Raw genomic sequence first — 18,298 nt, forward strand, 5'->3', positions numbered from 1 at the left:
TTTTATATGTTGGTGGTTGTGTGTTCAAAACTTCATTAACTTTAAACAGTTCTCTTTTCCAATTAGAAGTGTATCCATTAGAGAAGATATTACGTTTATCTGCATTTCTAACTTAATCACCAACTTTAAATTTTGGTTCAATCTTAGTAGAAGTAGATATAATAAATCTAACATTATCAGGGTTATTAGAAGCATCAACTGGTGTCATATTAATTGTTGATGAATGTTATTGTTATATGTTATGACTGCATCATTTAATATTTTTACCCAAATACCATCACCATTGATGAACATTGATTTATTAATTATGTGTAATAATGTTCTATTAAATCTCTCTATAAACACAGCCTGTCAATCACTATAAGTAGAATCTAGTTTTGTTTCATATTTTTTAAGTAAAGATTTAAATGTTTTAATGTAAAACTCACTACCTCTATCTACCCATAACTTTTCTGGTTTTCGACTTTCAGAGCCACCCTGTGGACCTTCTGATGGGATTAATTTAAAACCATTAGTTATAGATAAACCAGATTTATTCTTTAATGGAATAGCCCATGCATATTTTGTGAATATATCTATAACAGTTAATATAAACTTATAATTATTATTGTATTTACTTAGAGATGATTTGTCTATCAAATCAGCTGACCATGTTTCATCTTTATATAATGGTATTAGTCTTTCTCTTCTAAACTTTGTTCTTTGGGGACTGAATACTTCTTGAGCTAATAGTTGTTGTTGTTGTTTTTCCATCAGCATTTTATTTACCATAATTAAAAACAAAATTATCCAAATGTTCTTGATTAATAATATTCATAGATAATAGTTGTTTAGATATATTTAACATTTCCATCATTTAATCCATCATGACCAGCTTTTTTTCTAGTATTAATAATTCTAATCTTTCTAATAAGTTGTTGGGGTCAGTCTTAGTAAGACCGCTGGCTTTAACTTCTTCTTCTTCTTCTTCTTCTTCTTCATTAGTATCATAAACGGTGGATTCACTACTAAAGGAATCTCCTCTTGGTTATGCGGTATTAATTGATAATCTTCTTATAACTTTCGATCTATTACTTTTAGTATCTCCTCTTTGTTTGTAATTGATATCCCTTAGAAATCGTTTTATTTTTTTCACCTTTCATGTCTCTTTCTGTTACATTTTTATCGGTGATAAACATAAGGAAACCTTTAGTGAAATCATAGTTGTTATTTCTTAGTTTTATACCATTCGGTGTTATATGAGTGGGCACATTTTAAATTGTAAACTCATTTTCATTTGCATCGAATGGGACTAATCGTAATTGAATATTCGTTTGTTTTCTCAGATCTGCTAGAATATCAAGCCTCTCGACCTGGTAATGTGATAGGTTCTCTAACATAGAACCCGCTTTGTTGAACGGGAGAGAACCCTAAAGCTTTCAATGCATTTGTGTTGTCTTTTATCTGCGCAGCAGTTTCACCAATTGCTTCCATTGTTTGTGTTTGGTGGGCTTGTAGTATTTCACTATTAGTATTTAAGGTTTTAGTTAAAGGATCAAATAACCCTTCTATTTCCTCGTAATATTTTTGTTGTCTTAATTTATCTTCTAATCTATTTCTTCTGTTTTGTTTGTCTAGACTGTTTAATTCTATAAGTTTATCTAGCTTAGCCATTTTTTATTTGATAAGATAAAAATTAAGTTAAATCAGAAACTGCTTGGTAAACCGCGGGCAGAGCTCGTTGGTAAACCACAGATGGAGTCTGTTCACAGATCATTATATAATCTAATAGCAGCTTCAATTAACTTTCTATCATCATTATTGGTTAGTTCTAGAATATTATTAACCAGTAGGTCTTTCTCTCCATCTAATGATGCATTCTAAATTTTATTTATTAAATCTCTTTTGAATAGATATAGATTCTCATCATGAGGATAGCTTTTAATATTATTTACATAAAATCTTTTATCATCAAAGTTGTTTAGACTTCTTTTACTAGTTTTAATTGTTGTCACTATATCTCCAACTTTTTGTATTCTACATTCCTCTAAACTTCTTTCTTTATTATCCATTAATGCATTATAGTAGTCTTCATGCTTGCCATTGTTCTCTTTCTTTATTCCTTTCTCTTTTGACGAATAGTTCTTAAAGCTATAGGTCTTTGGTTTTAAAACTATGAATTCTTTTATTTCTTTAATTCCTAACTTATATTTGAATTTTCCTGGTATTTTTTTATTAGTTTTATTTGGATTATCTAGATTACTCAGATCGATTTATTTATTATCAACATTACCTTCAGTGTAACTTAATACAAAACTATCAGTATCCATACAGTGCAGCATTAGATCTTTAAGTGATGGTTGTAATACGTTATAAAAGAATTCATACATGTGAAGTTTACTGAGTTCTAATACAGTTGAGCCCAGGTATATTGGTTTATCGTATAGTATTTCTTTTTCATAAAATGCTATTAGAGCGTAATTGTCATATCTAATTACATCTTTACATGTTGGTTTACTAACAGCTTTAAGTATTTCATAATCATCAGTTAGAATCTTAGCCTCTAGATACTTTAATGGATTCTCACAACTTTTACCAAACAGAGAACTATTCATTAACTTAAATGCATCTTTCTCGGGTTCAGTTTTAGCTTCAGCTCTTATTTTAGTATTAAGTTCAATATAGTCTCTAATAATATAATCTTGTTTAAATTTAATTGTTCTATGGACTTTAGTAACCTTTATACCCATCTTAACAACAAAATTTAACATTCGATAGTGTATTGGATATTCATATTTATTATTCTGATCTAATATTAGTTTCTCACTTTTTGAAGAAGTTGAAGGTCTTTTTTTGTATCTTAGTTCTTTATTCTCTACTTCTCTTTTAAGTGGAAGTAATTGGAAGTTGCTAGTTTTATCTTTACAACTATTTTTGTATTCTAAATCACAGATAAGCCAATAGCCATAATCACTATCATCACTAGTGTTTAACACTTCGTCTAAGGTTAAGTCGCTAGCCCATCTAAAATCTTTATATGGTAACTTTTGCATTAGTGCATAACCATGTAAGTTATTAGCATCGATGTACAATAACTTTCTGTTTTCGTTTTTGTTTATTTTCCTATTACCCATAACACCACAAATACCGCCTCTCATTGCACCAATGAAATCTTTTATTATTTGTTCATCTTGTATTGTATCTAATTCAACTTCACTTAGTTTTAGGAAACAATGAAAGGTGTATCCTGGTAGAATAATATAATGTGGAGGATTAAGTTTATATGTATTTATGTTTAACTTAACAAAAAGATTAAAGCAATACTCTAATATAACTATATCATTTCCATATACTCTAATGTTAATTCTTTACCTGTTTTCCTAGTATTAGAAATATTAAAGCTATCGACATCTGCTTGGGTTGGCAACTTAGGTGTTAGTGATCTAAAGTCTTGTATTGATAGATTGCCCAATTTAATATTATAGCTATTTTCATCTTTAAAGTACTCATAAGGATACAATGTTTTACTTTTAATGCCGTAAACATTTGCCATTTTATCAAGACACATTGTCATAAATCTGTAACTATCTATAAATTTTAATACGTCTACTCTAAACATTCTAGCTTTACCATTAGTACTAGGTAATACATCGACTCTTCTCTTACTTTTATTCTGATTAAATAGCTCATTAATTAATAGATTAAAGTCGTAGCCTTTACCATTACGAAACATTACAGGAATGAAGTTTTGTTGTCTATAATTTAAGTTACAAATATTAGATGCGGGACCTCTATATCTACCAATTTGGTGACAGTGATCTCTAACTTTATCAATACAATGTTTATTACAAATATGACAAATATTAGTAGTATTATGATACAGTTTATCTTCTTCTGTAAATACCATTGTTTTATTAAATTTAATACTATGCTGCGTTTCTATTTCTAATAAATCTTTAAGAAAATCTTTAATACAGTTAGAACCAAAATATGATCTGTGATTACAATTGTAGTTATAGCCAACAGCAATAGGTACATGTTCAGATATTTTATACGTATTATCTCCAATCTTTTGATCTGTTCCTTTCATGTAACATTCAATATCGGCAAAGATAATATTCTTCACTTCTTGTTGTTTATGTTGATTCTTGAATTTGATTTGTTTTATTTTAGGACAAACAATCTTTGGTTTGATTTCTACACAGCATTCATGAGTTTCATATTTATGTTGAGAACTAAACCAATAGGTGCAATTATCACAAAACCAGAATTTTGCATGTTTGGCATTAGGTCTTTCTAATAATACCCCTATATTTTTAATTAGGTCACAGTGTTCTTCCCAGACTGGGATCCTAACATTGTCTCTACCTTTGACAAAGTTGGAGCATTTCTCTAAGCGTTCTACTTTGGCTACGTTGCCGTCTTGAGACTTCGACTAGGTTAGCAATATATTTAATTTCTCTAGTTGCATTTTCAGTTACAGGATGCAATGTAGCTGTAATACATAATCGTAGACAGTTTAATTTATTACTTCTAATATTTAAAATCGCTTTTGTTTTATCTCTTAGACCTGGTGGCAGTTCAGTATAAGATCCTAATAATGGTTTAGTCCTTTCTATACTTATTTGCATGTCTGTTATTCCAATAAACACATAATCGTAGCCCTAACCCTCATACGTTTCTCTAACATGATCACGCCATTGGTTTAGATTCAGTCGGTGACCTTTATCCATATATTCATCGGTTCTAAAGTTTATATTAATAGTCTTTTCTTCTTCTGAGTCTCTCTTCTTATATAAGCAATTGGCAGTAACTTTATATTTATATGATTTAAATGGTTTAAACTCGTCTAATATGTAATCTACTGGTTCATTAATATCCCTGATAAAACTTTCATTAGATTTAGTAATATATAACTGCCTTTGATTAAAGCTTGATTTAATATTATAATTATCGTTTAAGACAACGTTTTCTCTAAAGTGTTTATTCATGTGAGTTTGCAGACCAATCTGATTTTTAAACTTATTGCCGCACACCCAGCAGACGACTACAGGTTCGGTTTCAGTTTTATTATCAGTTTCTGTTTTAGCTTCAGTTTCAGTTTTAGTTTTAGGTTCAGGTTTGGTTTCAGTTTTAGCTTTGGATTCAGTTTTAGTTTTCGATTCAGTTTTAGACCTAACATAGATCAAGTTATCATCATCATCAGACTCAAACATTTTCTCTTATAGTTCCTTATGTTTGGTATCGTATGATTGATGTTTGTATAACTCTTTCTTCGTTTCAAATACTAAATCACAGACTTCGCAGAAGTTTACACTTCGAACAATACTATTAGTTGAGCGAGACATGATGTATTTTATTAGGGAAAATTCATAATTTTTTTCGAAAAGAAAAAATGAAATGCAATAACTGCAAAAATAGACCTTGGAAAGAATGTTGTAATAAATGTAAAGAATTAGAATATAGATGTTATATATGTTAGAGTGTAGTCAAAGTAAAAATTATATTGGGCATTTAGAGGAACATTATAGAAATCCTAATTTACATTTAACCTGTAATATGTGTAAAGTTTATAAACATTTTTCTTTCTTTGGATTTAGAAATGCAAAATAAAAATTGTGTATTTACCTTCATAGATATAGATTTGGTCATACTAGAAATCAATTGACAGAACATGTTTATAAATATAATATCCGCGAAGCGGTTTCACCGATCTACGAACGGACGGAGTCTGTGGTAAACCCACGAGCTCCCATCGTGTCAAGCCAAGCAGTCTCCCCTGATCTGCGAAGCAGTTCAACGGAGTTGTTTTGCAAATTCACTGATTAGTTACACTGAAAAACACTAACCACTGTGTTTCCACCGATCTCAGTGTTTTTGACTGTGCTCTTTTTGTTCAAGATATCCACAAAGTGGTTACAACAATTTTCGCACTTTGGTTTTACGTGCTTGTTACACGGTCTCACTAGTTATACTGAAAAACACTAATCACTGTGTTTCCACCGATCTCAGTGTTTTTGACTGTATATACATCACAGTGTGTCCCATATAGAGTCTCACAGCAGGGATCTGCGAAGCAGTTTCACTGATCAAACTTACTGTGAAATTGGTTTTTTTATCTCACTTAGTTTCATAGTAATTCATCCGAGTCGGAGGACGTTCACTGGAGTTAGTGAGGAAGGAACCCCAAACCTCCTTCCGTTTGCTAAAGCAACTTAACTAGACTCGATGATTTAACAACTACGCCAAGTGAGACAGAAGGTTTTAGTTTTAGATTGATTAAATATTGATTAGGGGGATGTATGAAAATTATTATTTTAATATTTCATTCAATTTTTGTTCAAGTTTTCTTTTTTGTTCAAGTTTTGTCGCAAGTTTGTTTACGTGCCTTTTACACGATCTCTCTAGTTACACTAGTATCTGGGATACTTCCACCGGAGTCGGTGGAGATAGAACCCGAACTCTCCGTCTGATAATGGACAATTACCAGCTTAACTCTGTACTAGTGGATTGCACTAAGTGAGACAAGAAATGACAGATTTAAAATGAATAAGAAGTGAATTTTCGCAGATTAGTATGTATGTAGAGTAGTGGATAAAAGAGGGGATTGATCATATTATTATTTTTGTGTGTATTTACATTGATTTGTATGCTATATAGAGTAGTGGGAAAAAGGGGGTATTTAGTCGTCTTCCGATTAGGAAGTGGCGGAATAGCCCCCTTTTTCCCACTACTACTTATTGATATTCAGAAAAATTTTGAAAACTAACCCTGAAATTCAGACTAAAATGTACGAGTTCATTAAGTTTTGTTTTTTGAGAGAAATGATTGTGAAAAAGTTAGAAATTTAGTATACATTCTCGACTACTAATTGACCACGTTGTGAATTTGATAACGTTGTGAAAAAGTATCTAGAATTTTATATTTTTTCTTATGCTTCTTTTTGAATCAAATGAGAAAAACAAAAAGAAGTTGGAAAACAGTAATCCTACGAAATTTACGTGCTTATAGAAATGATCGGTCTGGTGAAATCGTCGGAATTGTGATTTAAACATTTAGACTAAGTTGACAAAGCGGAGAAATTACAAAATTAGTCAAGCAATTGGTCAGAATTGGTCATTATTTCAAAACTAGTCATTTCATTTCTCATTTTACGAACACATGTTCACTCAAGTCTATTTTTCATAAAATAATAACTTCAGTGAAATTATACTTAAGTAGGAAAATTACGAAACCAAAAACATAAAGTCCAAAAAAACATAAAACAAGCAAATCAGAAAAAAAAGACTTCTGATATTGTTTTGACTTTCAAGAAAAAATTTTAAGAAAAAGTCTACCTTTTCTGATCTCATGAATCCTATTTTTAGTAGTAATAATTGTTTGTCGAAAGCTTAGAGTACCTTGAAGAGAAAAAATCATCCCGGCAGATTACAGTAAAATAGCTGCCAATGGTTCCCATAGTCTCAATTGGCATTGAAACCAGGAAAAATGATTGTTTTACGCAACATCAAAAATCGAGCTATTTTAAAACACTCTAATGTTATAAAAATAATTCTTGAAGACCTATTTTGAAAAAATGAAAAAAAAATTTGATCAGTCTAATTGGTTTGTATGAGTAACAGCCTTCAAACAGTCAAACCATATATCTAAAACACCGTGATTATCATACTAAATTTCCTATAAATTCTCTTCTCAATTTTCACGAAAAATAGGAATGCCCAAGCCATTTAAACTAACAACATGTTCAGCTAACGGTTCCACTACAACGCATTTGACACAAAAGATAAGATCTAAAATTGATTTAGAGTGCATGCAAGAGGATAACGAATTAGCAAATTGTTTTGGTAACCTTCGTTTTCCCGAACGTCATAAAAAATAGTCCAATTTACTAAATTGAGTAATTTAAACAAAAAAATTCTAACAAAACAATTATTAAAATTAGGGCAACTTTTATAAATAATATTACAAGAAAACGTAAGAAAAATTACAACATATTAAGTTAAAACAAAATGTTCCGAAAAAGAACAGTCTTGGCTAGATCTCATCAATCAATTCTATTTTTGAAAATTAGTAGAGTAACTAATGTGAAATAACATTTAGATAATTTAAAATAATTCAACAGTCTCTCATTAGGTAGACAATGAGACCAGTGACTGGTGACAATACGAAACGAGGCAACAAAGGTTTGTAAAATACAATCGAAATCCAGACAAGTGCAATTTATAGTTGTAAGGAAATTTAAATGAGACTTGAAATCCTAGAGTGATAATCATGGCTCTGAGAAAATGAGAGCGTTCATGTGACACTATACTACAAAGCAGCAACCAAAAATGTAAAATAGAGATATTTGAAGGTAAGTAGCGTCAAGTCTTCCAAAAACGATAGTTATGAAAAGAAATAGTTACTAGACACGACAAAGAGCACAGGAACAGTCAAAACTTACAAAAACAACCGCAAGTGTCAACAAGAAAGTTTCACAATACAAAAATTTTGACGCAACGAATTAGGAAATAAAAAGCAAAGTTAAATTGCCGCAATTTGTGGTTTCATTGACAGCAAAAACCTTGAAAAAAAATGCAAATAGATTTTTAGAAAAAAGGCATAACACTAATTCTTTGATTGCTAGAAACATTAGGAGCGCAAAAATAGTCAACTGTGATCTGGCGGCGGCTGTTAAAAATTTTAGGGATATTTCCATAGGCCGAAAAACAAATGGAAGTCGAAAAAAAGTCCTTACTTTAGTTTTTTTCAGAATGTTTAATCAATTCATGAAAAGCATTTTTCTTCACATAGTTATATATTTGTCTTTGAAATATTATTTTACAGGGTTTATTTTCAGGTTTCACGTTTGGAAAAGTGTGAGGTACAATGGGTATTTGATGCACGTGAATTTTAATTTAAAGCACCCATATGGAAAATTATTCAGAATTATGAAGGTATCTTGCAGGTTATTGTTCTATCTACATTTTTTCATTCAGTTTACGAAATTGGGAAAAAATTTCATGAGAATTATTATTAGACTCGTAAAATTGCCCCATTTTTAAAATATCTTGGAACGAAAAAACAATAATTTATTTCAAAAGCAACCGATCCTTTTGTTTTGCTAATATTTGCAGAGTCTAATTGACAAAAAATTGAGAAGTCCTGGAGGTATTTCATTATTTTCAACCTGAACCAACTAACATTGGATGAATTGCTCTGGAACGACTTAGGGGTGTAGCAGCTTAGCGTTTTTATGGGAGCAAAAACTCGCCTCTTATTGGTTTTCGAACCCGAGACCTCCAAGAGCAGTCAGACATCTTAACAACTAAGCTAGATCCGCTTTCAGCGACAACCACTAACAATCGCTTTTATATTAGCAAAAAAATTCATTTCAGAATGAGAGCAGCTGAAATCACCCCAAAATGAAGTATAGAAGCGTGAAAAAGTCGCTCAAGAAATCACTGAATATTCTAGAAAATCGCAAAAGCGTCGAGCAAAATTTTGCATTAAACAAAGAAAATTTACAATAATTACTTCAAACTTCGTTCGAGATCATTTAAGATAGCCCTAAAATTTTTCTCACTGCAAAAGCATCTGTTTTATTGTTTGTAATTGGATTTATTGTCGTTTTGTTCAACTGGTTATCCAGCGTCAAACGAGGCAAAAATTCAATTTTGCAAATGCACTAGATTGCTTGAATATAGTTTACCAGTTCCCAAAAAAAGATATTTTGAAGCAATCGAATCCGTTTCAGATACAGCTATTTTCAAATACCAATTTGAAAAAAAATTATAAACAACTATCTATCGTCTGGCCGAGAAATTATAGACATAACGACCTAACGTCAGGCAACGTGCTCTCAAACGACTCTCACGTGGTTCGCTTCGTCACAAGGTAGCTGATATTTAGGGGGCTAGCTTAAGCTTAACTTGCGAGAGGGAGTGGAGCGAGGGAGAGGGAAGGGGGTTAGTGTGCGGGGTTGCTGATTGCACTTCATGGAGGGGGATGGAGTGGATTGGTGTCTTCGGGTGGGATCACGGGAGTGAAACTCCCAGGAACCGCCCTTCTCATGATGAATCTGTATCTCACCAAGAGTTCCTGTGAATCTCATACTTTCAGACCAGTAAAGCGAAAGAACTGCTCAGGGACTTAATACTTTGTGGGCGTTACCTGTTTAACCCGTTTTTGAGCGAGAAAAATTGGTCAGACAAAACAACTATCAGATGAGAAGTCTGTAGCAAAAAAATGGCATGAAAAATACCAGCAGAACTAAGATCATTGTTAAACTTCGGTTGAAAGCAATTACTGATCACATATCACGTAATATCAACCGTGGACAATCATTTTTGCTCAAAAATAACTTGGGTATATAATTAACAAAAAATTTTATGTTTCTTTGTTTTTAATTCAAAATTTAATTTTTTTAATTAATATCCACCAATTTGACGAAATTACAAGCTTCACAATGGAACTATAATATTTTGTTTCTATTGTAAATGCTGTCACCGCTTTTCTATTTTTCGGTCTACAAAGGTTTTTCTACTTGATTGTTTTTTTAGGTCTGTAAGCCGCTATCAGATATCCTTGTTATCATGAAAGTTCAACGGAAATTTCGATTTCAAGATTCAACCCATTAGTTCAGTCATTCAGACAAGATCTATCAGAGCCTCTCAGTGCATTTTTCTAAAATTTCTGATAAACGTCTTGACCCGTAGTTTTACATAGATGTGAGAAACTGTACTATAAATTTCGTTTGTTGGATATAGAAAATTGTGACTGAACAAGATAATACCACCGATTTGCTTACTTATTTGTTCCCAGATACCGGTTATTAAACTATCAGATGCCTGTCAAGTCAGAATACCACTCAAATTTTGAGCGATTTCTGAATAAAATTTTTAAGATTACCTATTATGATAACACCAACTTCGGGCATAAATAAATGATGATTGGTAGTGATATATCACGAGTTTCGAGCTGCATTGTAAATCACATCACCAACCTGATCAATAAAAAAAATACTTGGGGAATAACTATTTTATTTCGCCTGCGCAGATCAATAACCCTATTTTTCTGGACTGGACTAACGTTCCACAGTATGTTTGCAAAGGTGAATCCAATTTGGTAAGCTGGCCTGTCTGCATCTGAAAGTTGTGCTTGTAAATTGTCCACTTCCCAGCAAAGGTTTCTTCTTTCACTTCTCAGGCACTGGATTGTATTCTCGCTCTCGGAGAGACGACTATGTAGCTCATTGATCTACGTCAAATCATTACAATTCATTACAGAATTTCGATGATTTATTTGAGATTAATGCTTGCATCTAAAATTGGAGAGCATTTTTTCCCACTCGATGTTTACCTTTTAAAATGATCACTCAATATTTACCTTTTAAATTCGAATTGGAATTCCACAATTTAAATTCCACAATTTATTGGAATATTTTTAGCAACGTTTACATTCGAGTACGAAGATAGCAACGTATTAAGCTTACATCGATGATAGCTACAAGTGGTTCAGACGGCAAGAGATCAATGAACAGGAAATGTAAAAGATCACAAAACTAAATCAAATTTCGAGCAGAGTTTTATTATAAATTATGGTTCACAACTTTAACTTTGTAACCAAATTCACAATTAAAGAGCTACTATTCTCTATCAAAACAGAATTTCTCAGCACAAGAAGTACTCCAAATACCTCTCAATTAAGCCGCTTGATCTAACAGCGGTTCTCCGTTGTTCTCTGTTTATCGAGTCAGTTCAACTCTCTCAACAATGCCTTCGTCATCACAACTTCTCTACAGGTCAACTTGGAAGCTACAGCTCTGTTTTGGTACTGTTTTGATGATCTAATCCAGCAAGTTACAAGAAAATTCAAACGAAAGAATCTGTTCACTTCGCATTATGTACCGCATTAATTTTGCCTTTCTTACGTAAAGCTTTTCATGACTTCAAATGAACAATTGAATGACCTGAACGAGTTTTTTATACATTGCTGACTTCTACTCAAGCTATTCAAATTAAAACAAAATCAGTATCAGACTTATGACGCTAGCAATTAATCAATCGGTCAACCACTCAACTAAACAAATTCGCCTTTTTTGGAAGTTTAAAGTCCACCCACTGTACCTATAAAACAAATTCTCTAACAGTGACAACGATGGAATTTGCCCCGTGGTATGTACTAACTCCCTACTCAGTTTGATCAGGCTAACGTAAAGACCTATTTATAACTAATTTTAAAATCTTGATCAACATCAGAAAATCAAAACCGCACTCGTTTAACTTCTAATACCTCGTGCTTTTGTTCTATAAATGTCTGATTTGCCAAATGGCATTGAATCGAAAGCCAACAGTCTGACTAATAATTTGTTGGTGACCGATTTTCGAAATTCAAGTTCTATCACTTGCAATTGCGACACTTTTGTGAGAAAAATAGTGTTTCCCAAACTCTGCATTCCTCCCTTCTACACTTTTATCCCCCCGAATAATTGCTACGAAATCGTTTGATCTAAATCTCCAATCTTGTTTAATCCTAATGATGTTTCGTTTGTTTGTTTTAAGTATTACATTCCTATTATCAGTCGCTTTCGTTGCATACACATCTTTCCCATTATTAAATCCACAACACCCCGAATGGAACTTGTTCACCTAACGTAAGCCTGGTAGAATAGTTTGTGAACCATCGCAAACTACAAAGAAACAGCAGAACTACTACTCCATCACTTTTATCAAATTACAGCAACTTAAAATGAATCACAAAATCTAAGCACTACTATTGAAATTAATAAACGAATTACATAGACTAGTCTTTGCTCTGAGAGAACTAAACACATAACAAACAAGCTAAACGCCAAAACTCAACGAAAATTTCTTTAATTCTTATCTGAGTTAAAATAGCTAGTTAACCCGACAACCTTTTCCATCATTTACCCTGGCCATCCAGTCAAAAATTCTCCTTCAAACAATTCCGATAACTCAAATTCAATTACTCGGGGTTCAACCCACCTTTCTAATAAAATTCCAAGGTTGGTGACATACAACTAGTTTGCTCAATACGATAACCTAAAATACTGACATCAGAAAGTTCCTGTACGCAAACACTGCTTTCCTTTGAACTTTTTTTTACAACTTCAGGTTTTCGGATGCTTTGAAATCAATAATACGTTTTTATGACCACTATTATCAATGGTCAATCCAATTCAACCTGGTTGTAACGTTCCCTTCGTCGATAATTGAAGGGATAGCCATCCATCTCTTCGTTGGACCGTCATCTCCCGTCAGGTGGTCTCCTTCTCCAGCACCATCTCATCAGCTTCAAATTGGTCCATCTCTCCTTCCAAATTGCCTCAAGCCACATCGATCCTCTCAACATCGTGTTCCAAGCAACGTTGAGCCAGACTTCCGTTTGGCTGGTCTCCTCCCTTCCGTGTACCGAACTCGTCGCCTTGATCAACAGGTACTGCAAATCTACCAACGAATGAAACTCGTGCTGTCTTTTCCAATCGTCATCCCTCCACGATAAGATGAAGCAGTGCTCCGAACTCTTACCGCTTTGTAGGATTCCGTATGCAACTTTGGCCAAACCAGAGTCTGGCGTTGCTGGCAAAAATGAACTTCGAACATCCCACTGAAAACTCCGTTTCTACCGTTCTCAGCTTTTGTTTCCTTAGTACTGTGAATCAGCTGATTGCTCAATCTTCGAATTTGACTTCCTCGCCAGTTTATTCGCTCATCAGTTGCTAAGTCCTCAAGTTGTCTGCAAGACTCACTCGCTTCGGTTAACACCTGACAACTTCTGGATCTCAAGTCCTCACTACATGAGCCGCGTGTTTCCACTGACTGCTCACAGCGACTTGAGTTCCATTCTGCCTCTCAGATGTCGCCTTCTCACACCGCTTTCAAAAATTCCGCTTCATATATTCATATAGCATTGTGTGTACTGAATTCCAAAACCAACTCTTTTCCGCCTAGCCGTTCTCCGATGTCCTGCATTTCGTCCTTGATTTGACCATTCAAAAGAAAATTCTACTCTTAAGGCTATTTGGATTTTCATGAAACACTGCTCCAAGGTCTCAAAATTTCCCCAACCAAAAAAACTTTTTCCAGTTGTTACGTTAAGTTAAGACACTCAGGTTTTCGGGGGTAGTCGATAAACTGGGGTTGTCGATAACTGGGGTAGTCGATAAAATCTTGTTTACGTGGGCGTCCGATTTGCGCTCAGTATCACTCTCTCGCATCGGAACTGTCCCTCCATTCTCATCTTCTGGCCACGGGTCTTCAAGTTTTTTTCCAGTCTGGCCCGAAGCTCAGACCTGATTAAGCACGACTGATTCTCAAGACCCAAGTTACGATTATAGCTTTTCTGTAAATCCCGAAACTCCTCCAATTCAAACCGACAGGCCCATATCACTCCCTTATTGTGAACACTTGTTTTCATTATGTCATGAACTGAACAAAGCTCAAATCGTTCTATTACTCAAGTGAAAGTGGGGAGTTGATCCCGCTCTCTGGTGGAAATCGCTACACATAAACCCTGAATAGGAGTGTCTGATGAGTTTTCCCATTCGAGCTCGGCGACTCTGCCTTTGGACAGCAGTTGTAATCTGCAACCACCTGAACTGTTCCATGGGTGTACCACTGAAACCACTGAAGTGCAGTTATCAGGCAGGGACTTGAGCACAGTCAGCTTTAGACGTGTGTGATACGGTTAAATCATAAGATACGAAAGTGCACTGAATTATTAATTGTCCTTATATCATTTAAGTTTATGTTTAACCTCCATGTCATTCACTTAGGTAAAGTTTTACCTCCAACTAAAAAGTCAGTATTTGGATGAGTTCACATTCCCTACTTTTATTTTAATACCATTTTCATTCTTTCATCAGTTAATCTTAAACTCAGTTGCTCGTCAATCTCTCCTGTTTTGAATTGAGAATAGTTTGTGGTGGAATCGAGTCGGCATTGCACATCGTTAGAATAGAGTTACATTTGTAACAATATTACTTAGTAGAAGTAAAGACTGTAATCGCAAGCTACACAAAATACGGTGGATTCGCACCACGAATCGAACTCTGCTAAAGTAGACAAGTATTCGTCACTCAAATGCATACTTCTACATTAAGACGTATCACATGGCGCAGTCATCACCGAAAGAACGATCCTTTCTGGGGATAGAACCCTTTTGGGAATGGCAAAAACTGGAACCCCCTTTGAGAAGGGAACGTTGGAGAATAATTCTCAAGTTGGCAATACTCGCAAAAGAGGGTATTTCAAAGGATATACTAAGAGAGGCACCTTCGGATAAGGTCACTTTTCCCCTTGAACCAATCTATGATGATGTGGAAAACAGCACGGCCCAAAGTGAGAGAGATCGCAGAATTCGCAATGAACAACTTTAAAATGCATGGCTCAACAAATGCCAGAAAAATGAGGCAGCAGGAATATTGTGCGTGATAGACTAAGGAAGTTCTGTGATACCAAATCTGTCTCACTAACATACCTCAGTCTTGGCATGGAGGGTCGTCTAATCTTTGGTTCTCAAGAACCAACGATACAGATTGACCATATTTCGACGAAGGACTTTTGGGATAGTTTGGATGACGTCTTCACTGAGCAAAGAAACATAAAATTTGAACTTTATACATTTCTAACATAAAACAACTCAAAAGAGAGCCAATCGAGAAGCTTTACAGATGCCTTCCAGAACTATCCTTGAACTGTGACCTTTGTAGCCATGAGGAATCCATAATTCGAAACGTATTTTTTGCCAGCATGCAAGATGGAGAAATACAGAGAACTACTGAAAGAAGCAAGGTCGGCCAAGAAAGCGTTGAAGTGCAATATACATTGATATGGGTATTCAAAATCAGTTGAAAATATCGGGAACAGCTGCATATACTGCATCAAACCAAATCGCAAACATCTCTATTAACAGTATTCAAAACTCCTGGAATAGACCCAGATCGACAACGAATAACTCCATGAAACCTACAGTTTGCCCTAATTGTGGTTACGCCTGGTCGGCTAGTGATCGTCAGAACTGGCCAGCGCGTGGAAAGACCTGAAGAACTGTACACATTGTGCAATTGCAAACTACTTTGCAAAAGTCTGTCGAAAGTCGAACACTTAAATGAAGCCGAAACCACGTGTAAACAATGTTGATGACAAATATTCTCAAGCTGCTACCATAGGTACATCTGCAACGGTAGGGGAACAAGTGGATCAGATTGAGGCTATGATGCAAAAATATAGTATATATGATGCTAACTACGAATCTGTCTATGACGATTTTGACGACAACTGTGTAGCTCTAATCTCTGATAGTGACAACATCAGGGAAGTGGAGCCGTTAAAGATGCATATTTGATTCGGAAACACTGAGACAAAAGCATTAGTGGATTCAGGGAGCGTTTGCACCGTCATTAGCAAAGGTCTAGCAAGCGCGGTGGTATTGAATAGCCAAGAAAGCTACTGAGTACAATCTCCGGAAACTCACGACCTCAAAAATTTCTCAAATGAATTAATCAAGATTATTGGTTTAATAAATACGTCGGTGAAATTCAACGACTGAGCAGCTAAAAATGTTATGGTCACGGTCGTTGATGATGGTCAGATGGTCACAGAACAATATTTGAGCGAGATTTTTTCCCAAAACTCAGACTTTCACTGACGCAAATTAAACAAGTATTAAACATCATTCAAAATCAATGTTTAATCAAGAAACAAATAGCTCTTGACTTTCCTGGCCTAATCTCTAGAATCGGTAAATCATTAAAACAGACGTTTAAATCTACATTTCACGAACATTTTACACCAACCCATCAAAAAGGACGGCGACTCCCTATTAATCTCCAACCCTTAGTAAATGCAGAACTTATATAATAATTAGACAAAAAAATAAATATCAAATGCTAATATTGATAACTTAATTGACACGATACAAAATTCAAATACAAATGCTTCACCTGAAACAGCTTATTTCTCAACATTAGATTTGATATACGCATATATTCAAATAAATTTAGACCCGGAAACTTCCGGCCATTGCAACTTTAACATAGTTAGTGGCAATTGTACGGGCACATATCGGTTTATTACTGGATTTTACGGGTTAACTGACATGGCGGCAGCTTTTCAAAAAGTAATGGAATACACCTTAGTTGGACTAGATATTACCCATTGTTTTTAGACATCATTGTTGTTAGTGTTGGCTCCTAAGAACACCACTGAAAGTTAGTCTACAAAGATCTTAAAAAACTAGATGAAGAAAATTTGAAAATGAAACCACCCAAATGTCACTTCGCTTAAACAGAAATAGAATGGTTAGGTTATAAATTTACTCTGAAAAATTTGAGGCAATTACAATACATTTTAGGATCCGTATATAACCTAGGCAAACTCTTACATAATTTGTCACAACTATGTCATCCTCTTCGATCACTTCTTAAAAAAATAGTAAATTCATTTGGAATAATGAACCTGACTGTCATTTTCAACACAGCAGGAAAAGTAGCAAACGCCACAGAAAGCACACATTACAAAAACCCGAATCAAATGCGATGCCTCTAGAGCTGGATTAGGGGCAGCATTAGAACAACGTTCAAGAACAGGTTGACATACAGTCACATTAGCGTCTCGATTCCCTAATTCAAATGAAGACGATGTACTGTCAGCGAACTAGAATTATTAGGAGTGGTATGGTTCGTCGAATAATTTAAATATCTATTTGGAAAATCATTCACTATTATCTATGATCATCGAGCATTACTGTCAATCATGAAAGAACATAGATCTAACAAATCTTACAATAGTCGTCTAACCCTTTAGATAGATCGCTTATTACCCTTCGACTTTAATTTTAAATATATACCAGGCGCAAAAATGGGGCTGGTTGACTACATTTCTGGCCAACCAAATGAAAAAGAAAAAATTATAAACTAATATGATGAGGAATTTGCGGTTGCCACAATTACCCGCATTCGTGACCCGATTGCAGCAATTTATATAAATTCCACAGCACAAAACTGTAAATCACAGCACTTTAACAGCGTAAATCAAACACATTCTACACGTGCCTCAATTGCTCAGCAAACGAACAATTCCAAATTGCCCTCTGCCTTAAATTATCCAACAAATCAGTTGCTTCTCAACACTAGTGTAAAGGATTCTTTTTTCCGCTTCGAAAAATTTTCAACATGAGTGCATCTAATAATACCCCGCAAACTCTATCATCATCTACAACTGGCCGGGTCACATTCCAATCAACTCCCAATTCTGGCTAAGCTCCACTCGCTCGTCAAATGAAGTCCCTCTCTGCATCTCCAAATCTGGAACTTTCA

General features: G+C 34.4%; 1 protein-coding gene across 1 annotated transcript in view; it reads right to left on the minus strand.

Annotated features, from left to right (window-relative positions):
• Positions 1-13,212, minus strand: part of LOC142354957 (heat shock factor 2-binding protein-like) — a 37,430-nt gene extending 24,218 nt beyond the window's left edge. Inside the window, exons 1-2 of the mRNA XM_075407289.1 lie at positions 13,165-13,212; positions 11,050-11,217 (exon numbers count right to left, since the gene is read on the minus strand). Coding sequence (XP_075263404.1) covers positions 11,050-11,217; positions 13,165-13,212 — 216 coding nt within the window. The remainder of the gene's footprint in view (positions 1-11,049; positions 11,218-13,164) is intronic.
• Positions 13,213-18,298: the final 5,086 nt, after the last annotated feature.

This window comes from Convolutriloba macropyga, unplaced genomic scaffold (assembly GCF_964194025.1).
Source record: "Convolutriloba macropyga unplaced genomic scaffold, txConMacr16.3 SCAFFOLD_1010, whole genome shotgun sequence".
Taxonomy (NCBI): domain Eukaryota; kingdom Metazoa; phylum Xenacoelomorpha; order Acoela; family Convolutidae; genus Convolutriloba; species Convolutriloba macropyga.